We start from the raw sequence: 7,385 nt of genomic DNA on the forward strand, positions 1-7,385 counted from the left end.
TTTAGTACATACTTCTTTTTATTTGCTTATTTCTAGGGCAGATACACTGATACATAATGAACTTATTGACTTGTTTGTAAAAATAAGGTAAAAGAGGAACTGTCCTGTAACTCTGCATTTGAGGCGTTTCTTTTTTCATTACCTGCAAACTACATTGTATGCATCTATGGATTTGATGACAATCTATGCCTTCAATTAGACAAACATGACACAGAACAGGATGCCCCTCAATCTCTAAGGTTTGTAGAACATGCCTGTAATAAGCATAATGGATGGACAGTCTTTGCAAGGCAGCAGCATTGTCACTTGAAGAGTTTGAACTTGCGTAGCAGGGGCTGCACAGTCTCTTTGGGGTACGGCTTCAGAGCCAAGCAGGTGGGAATATTCTCTGGCTGTTCTATCCAAAGTTTATGGGCCACACCAGCCTCTGTCAGATTCTCTGATAGGCTGGAGAGGGAGGCTTCATCTGGAGCCTAAAAGACAAAATGTGCACACCAACTGTTAAAATACACAGACACACACTGCAGGTTAGACCACTGGTATAAACGGCATGCCACTCCAAATCCATATGATTTTATCATTTATTGAAGTACAGAGAAAGGATTAACATTAAGGAGAAATTATCACTAAAGTAATGTATAAATTAGTATTTCCCCTTGAATTTCTTTCCTGGTCCAATGGTCGGCCTGACAACTGAAATGTTGGAAGTGAAATGGTGTTTTTAGGCCCATTTTGTATGTATTGTATTTTACTGTGAGTTGCATATCTTTAGCCCTGCTAGGCACTTGGTTAAGCCAAGATACATTTTGTTCCTTTCTGAAAATGCATTTCTGACTACCAGATCCATTTTCCATCTCAGGATCCAAACCAAATAGCACACACATGCCTGATAGTTTCCATTAAGTTTCATGTAATCATTACAGAAATTAAAAAAAAAAACACATCCCATCTTGACAACATACAATCACAAACCAATATAAGCAAAAATATTATTTGGCATCAGTACATGAATGATAACCAAGATGAAAGATTACTCCTGTTATCTAGATTTTACTTTGCAGGAAGCATCCTCTGCTTAAATGACAGGATGTGTGTTATCATATGTTAAATAATATAATTAATATACCTAATTAATTTCCCATGGTTATTTCTCACACTGTCTTCTTCCCACGATTTAACAAGTTTGACACCACTTCTTTACACTTCCTCTTACACGAGAATGGATGAATGGAGCTGTGTGGGGTTGAAATCTGGACTGTGAGACAGAGTCACCCTCTTCGAACTCAGGCGAGTTCATCCCTGCACTATCTGCAGGTTACTTGATGTGGGTGTGTATGTATTTTATCCAGCATCTGAGTGTAACGATGCAGAGGATGCAGGTGGACTCCTCCATCTCCTGAACCACTGACTATCTGATAGACTGACCTTAACATACTACTGGGGAACATAGGAGCCCCACAGGGGACAGTTCAGTCTTCTATCCTCTTCACAACTGCCATCTACAGAAATTCTCATATGTAGATGTATGCAGAGGAAGAAGGAACTTGAATACAGAGACGTGGGGGACTGGAGCACTTTTATAAGGTGGTGTGGACCTATATCATCTGAATGTGGCTAAGACGAAGGAGATGGTGGGCATCAAAGGCCATCACCATTAATGGAGAGAAATGACATTGCTGCTATGACAAGGAACAGCACAGGAGTGTTTTACTTCCCTCTGCTATAAAGTCTGTTCCACCACCCTTAACATCGGCACAATGCAATATAGTTGCCGCTACCCTTTGGCAATAATGTCCTGTTTGCTTTTGACATACTATATTACACACCTATCTATACTAAACGCACGCACGTGCACAGTGTGGTGTTTGCTATACCGTGCCTCCAATTTGGAAACGTATTTAAAGCTCAAACGGCTCGAACCATGAAACTCACCCCCAGCACTACTTTATGCATGGAGTCTAGATCCGCCAGGTACCGCTGCGTGTCCGTGTCCGTGTAGTGGAGGTGAATGGCGGCGGTAGCGGCGTGGCAGGCCTGTGTTATCACGGCTCCCAGGGGCCACGACATCTTGTGAACTAGATCCAAACGTACAATAACGTACTGGACCAAGCGTCCAGGAGAACAGGCTCCCGATGACGCCATTTTTAGCCTCAACACGGAGCGCCAGGGTTTGTTTACTTTCCGGGTCACAAGACCGCATTTCCGACTTGCGGTTTGTCACTGAAATGTCGTAGTACTTTCCAGAAATTAAAAAAATCTAGAATTTTAGAACAATCCCAAATTTGCTTTTACAGTGGAAATCCTCGAATCAGCCCACACACGGTGACAAAACACTAGATCTCGTCTATTAAAAGCGTCCAGGAGAACAGGCTCCCGATGACCATTTTTAGCCTCAACACGGAGCGCCAGGGCTTGTTTACTTTCCGGGTCACAAGACCACATTTCCGACTTGCGTTTTGTCACTGAAATGTCGTACTACTTTCCATGTATGTAAGGTACATACCTTACATATCCTACTACATATCCTTACAACAATCTCAGCTTAAAATATATGAGCTTTTAGGAAATGCAGGTCGGAAATGTCCCTAGAGTTTCTGACCACTTCCTGACAGTACAAACGAAGTGGAAGCCAAACTTTCTTCTTTAATTGAGTAAAAAAAATGTCTGTGATGAGAAGAGGACTTTTTTTTAAGGACATGAGACAAAGTGGTAATCGCAGCAGGTGTTGTGTTTCTGTTTTCAAGCCTCCAGCCACCAGAGGGTGCACTGCTCGGCTGCTTGACCATCTTGGATGTAAAAGAGACTTCAGCACCAAGTGTTTTATTACTTTACACAAACTTGACATGGATGCTAACCCTGTGAATGCTTTAAGCTTTTTGAAATGGCTACTGCTCTGTCCCTGCTATTGCAACAGAGACAGAATATGTTTTTCTAATTTTTTTATTTATCGTATGTGTTACCATATGTATTAATTACACCAAAATCCCTCACTTGTTCTGTTGTTTTCAAATGAGTGTTGTATTGGGAGTATTGCATTAGTTAAGGTCAGTGGTCTCCAACCTTTTTGCCTCTGAAAGCTACTTTGACAAAATAAAAGTGTCCAAGAGCTAATCATGTTTCGCATTATTAGTAACATTTATCCACATGGCTGATTCTCCACCCAAACCAGCTGAATAAGCGTCTTTTGTGTGAACATTTACAAAATGTCGATTTCCAACACTCACATTTTTGCACTTCAATTCAGCAACATAAGGTTTTTTCTGTATACATATTCAGTGTGTCAAGCTCACACTAATGAATTCACATCATATTAATCTCATAGAAAACAGAACAATGTTATTATTTTTTTTATATTTATATTGATTTTATATTATATTATATTAGTTATTTATTTTACTATTTTACCAATACTATACCTACGATATTTCACATTTGTCTGTCCACATATCGATGTCACAATTTCCCTTTACATTCCCTGTAAATTCAGGGAATTCCCTATCGTTCCCATATCATCTGTCCTTCACATGCATTCAGTCTGTTCTGATGTTAGTGAGATGACAGAGAGTGTGGTACTATTTTCATGAGGAATTAAAATACTTTTGGAATGTTCTTGCAGTGAAGCACGTTCTCTGTCGGACAGTTTTGGAATGTCTTTTTCAGAGTGTTTTCCTGTTTGGAAGAACATACACTGGATTGAGAGCCTGGGTGGAGCTTCTTTTTTCTTCCAACTGAACTGTTGGATGCACAGTTCTCATGTCTGTGAATGTTTTTTTGTGGACCCTGCTCGACGTGATGGCTTAATTCTGCATTCAGCCTTTATGTTGTTACAATTGTTAAATGCATCCAAATGCTGCTTTTTTCCAGCTGTCACTCGTCTCTGTTTCTCTCTGTCCTGCTCTGTACCTGTAGTAGACCATCAGCACGCTCCGCCCCTCCCTGCTTGATGTTATGATCCTTGTCTGTCTTCACGTGAATTGGTGGAACGGCACAACATCAGTTCAAACGTTCAGTCTTCTCCGTGTTCGTGGCACGGAGAAGACCATCCTATCATTCTGTCATGTATTAAGTTGCAAAAAAAAAAGGCTCTCGTACGGGAGCCGGCTCCCATCGTTAACCTCAAAGAGCCGGCTCTTTGAGCCGGTTCGTTCGCTAACGACACATCACACCCTAGCTAGCAACCGGAAAGTCCTGTGAAAAGTGGATATGGACTTTGGTGAAGTGGTGCTCCACAGACGCAGTCGCACTGCAAATGAGACAGGGACACACTTGTTGTTCGCATTCGTTAATTTTTTTAATTCCTCATGAAAATAGTATATTTGTTGCTTTTTATTGGGGCTATTTCCGGGGTGGTCATCGTCAAATCCGGCATGCACTTGCTAGCCGACGTTACGGTGTCCCATAACCAAACTTGACAGCAGCGTCATTTGTTGGACTGACAGCTGATTGGCTTATAATTGTGTTGTGACAAAAGGGGGCAGGATGTCTATGAATTTGATTGGATAGAAATTTACACAGCTTTACCAAAAGACGTTGTGTTGTCAAATGTATGTATTTTTTTAACCTTTCTACTCAGAAATGGGTGGCGAGCTACTGGTAGCTGTGTGTGATTGTGCACCAGAACACAACGCAGTCATTCATTCATTTATGGTTATTACAGTCTGATAACAAGGTAACTGGCAAAATGTAAACTTGAGTAAATTAAACTGTTAGTATGACCTGTGTATGAACAATGTTCAGTATGACCTGTTTTTTACTGTGCAAATAAACTTGAAACTTGAAACTGAAACTGAAACGGCGCTAATATTTGCAATGCTCACTCTTTAGTGAAAGTACACACACAACACTCACATTCACAATAAAATGTTAATACTTTGGTTTAAACATTAACATCTTCAAAATGATAACACAACAGAAAGGGGCAACAACATGGCATTGAAACACCCTTCTCACATCAAATACAGTTAAATTATTTCTATATAAGTGTTGACGTCACTGCCTCACCCCACTATCAGCAATCAACAACTACAGCATTTCGAGTCACAACATTTCCACCAACTGTGTTGATTAGCCAGCATACATTTACCAACTTTAAATCAACGCTACTCATCAATTTCCCTTTATTGATTAATTCATTAATTAAAATAGGTTATATCAATATCATAGCAAAACATTCTCTTAGACCTATATCCAACAACCTCAAAAATCTGTCTATTTTATGAACAGTGTAGTGAACCAAATGTAACATCTTTGTGGATTATTTAAAAAAAAAAAAGGAAGAATCAAGTTTTTGTCTTCTACTTCATCAACAGAGACTTAAACACAGGGACTGTTCTGTTCAACATCATTCTAACAGAAAACAAATGGAGGTTGAACTGAGCATCACATGTAAGGATAAAAAAACTCACACCCAAATACACACACACACACACACACACACACACACACACACACACACACGCACTCAAGCTTTATTTTCCTTGTGTTTGAATCTGTTTTTATCTGAACTTCTTGCTATTGTTTATGTATTTCCGGTTTATTCTATTGATGGTAATGACTTTTAGTTATTATTGTGAGTTAATAAATCCTTTCATATTATAACAAGAAGTGAAATTGTTTGCTCTGAACATTGTATGATTTGAAGCCTTGCTTCAAAATCATACTTTTAGTTATTATTGTGAGTTAATAAATCCTTTCATATTATAACAAGAAGTGAAATTGTTTGCTCTGAACATTGTATGATTTGAAGCCTTGCTGTGCCAAGTGTCACCCTTCCAGATTGATTTCGAGCGCAAAACTAATCTTTAAATTATTCCCATTTAATTATTAATTAATTAATTAATTAGATAATTGTTATTGATAATTAAGATTTATGGTGAATATTTAAGGCTTAGGTCAATTATCTGCTATCCTTTTCCCCTTTAATAAGGGGCGGTTCCCCGAGGACTATAATTTATTAAAGTTATTAATATTTTTTATTATTTTTATTTTTGTTTAAAAACGTTTTTTTTATAGCAATATTTGATAAAGCAATATTACCAACACAGGTTAGAAGTGAACGTGGAAGTAATTGGGCTGTGTGGGAGCGAGACCACTTTATGACCACTAATGTCTCAAAGCAGTGGACAGGAGCATGCTAACACACAGCTAACTAGCAACAAATTGACCACTAGGAAACAGGAGGGCTGTGTGGGTAATAAATCTTCAGGTGTTATTCCTCCCTGAAACACTCTTGGTGCAAAGCCTAAGAGTAAATCATTTCCCTGGGAACTGAGAGGACGACTAATAGGCAGAACCCAACGCCCTGACATCTGTGATGCAACCGGCTGGCCTGCATTATCATCCATGCAGAGCGCCTCTTCAACCCCTGTGCTCGGTAGGGCAAAGCCGTGGACAGCTACGAAAGGGAGAACTAGCAACAAACCTCCCCAACAACCAAACCTGCCGCGAGAAAACAGATTTACTCCACTACTGCTGGACCCTGGATCTCCGTCTGACGACCCGGATAACTTCTCATCTTCACACAGCAGGGTAAGGATTGAAAGTTACTCAGAGAGTAGAAGGCTGGAGGGAGAGCTGATGAGTGGGTCTCAAACTCTGATTGTGGGTGACTTTGCTGTAAAAGATATAAAAAGTGTGTGCAGTAAAAAACACACCAAAATACTCTGTTTTCCCAACGATATGGTCTCTGACTTGGAAGACAGAATCCCGCATACAGTGGCTGAACACCAAACTGTGAAGAACATCATTCTGCACATTGGGTCTAATGATGTTGTAAAGCAACAGGCTGAAGTTCTGAAACAGGACTTTACTGATCTGTTGAACACTGTCAGCTCTCTGAATACTTAGGTGTTTATCAGTGGCCCTCTACCGCCAATCAGAAGAGGAATTGAGAGTTTCAGCAGATTGTTGGCACTAAACACATGGCTTTCAACTGCACGTACCATCCACTCAGTGCATTTTATTGACAATTTCAACTTCTTATGGGACCGTAAACAAGACAGATAGACTTTGCCTGAACAAGTTAGGGGCAAAACTGTAGGAGTAAAACTGTTCACCTCTAACCTATTTTACTTCCTGCGTCACCCATCTATTCCCTCTGCCAAGGACAAGAGACAAGAGGAACCAAAACAGCAGGATAACATAACACAGCCCAGCAGAAACCCTGAAGGACAGCCACCTCAGCCCCCACCCAACGAGAGCTCTGATTATGGGAGAACCAGAACCGAGAGCTGGAGCTGGAGCTGGAGCTGGAGCTGGAGCTGGAGCCTCCACCACCTTTCCCCCCCTTCTCCCCCCCAACACCAACGCCTGTAAAGATCCACCTCTATCACCCACCCAAACCCCATCCAGGTCACTCTTCTCCAGACACCCTTTCTCCCTCCTCT

At 40.5% G+C, this 7,385-nt stretch overlaps 1 protein-coding gene across 1 annotated transcript; it reads right to left on the reverse strand.

Annotated features, from left to right (window-relative positions):
- ptrhd1 (peptidyl-tRNA hydrolase domain containing 1) lies at positions 1-2,191 on the reverse strand. The gene is made up of 2 exons (XM_076168038.1): positions 1,933-2,191; positions 1-473 (listed from the first exon to the last, which is right to left on the reverse strand). The coding sequence occupies exons 1-2, from the start codon at positions 2,140-2,142 to the stop codon at positions 303-305; spliced, it is 381 nt and encodes a 126-aa protein (XP_076024153.1). The 5' UTR covers positions 2,143-2,191; the 3' UTR covers positions 1-302.
- Between the last annotated feature and the right edge of the window lie 5,194 nt (positions 2,192-7,385).

Source organism: Genypterus blacodes, unplaced genomic scaffold, assembly GCF_046128005.1.
Source record: "Genypterus blacodes isolate CSIRO-AG114 ecotype Tasmania unplaced genomic scaffold, CSIRO-AGI_Gbla_v1 ptg000185l_1, whole genome shotgun sequence".
Lineage (NCBI taxonomy): Eukaryota > Metazoa > Chordata > Actinopteri > Ophidiiformes > Ophidiidae > Genypterus > Genypterus blacodes.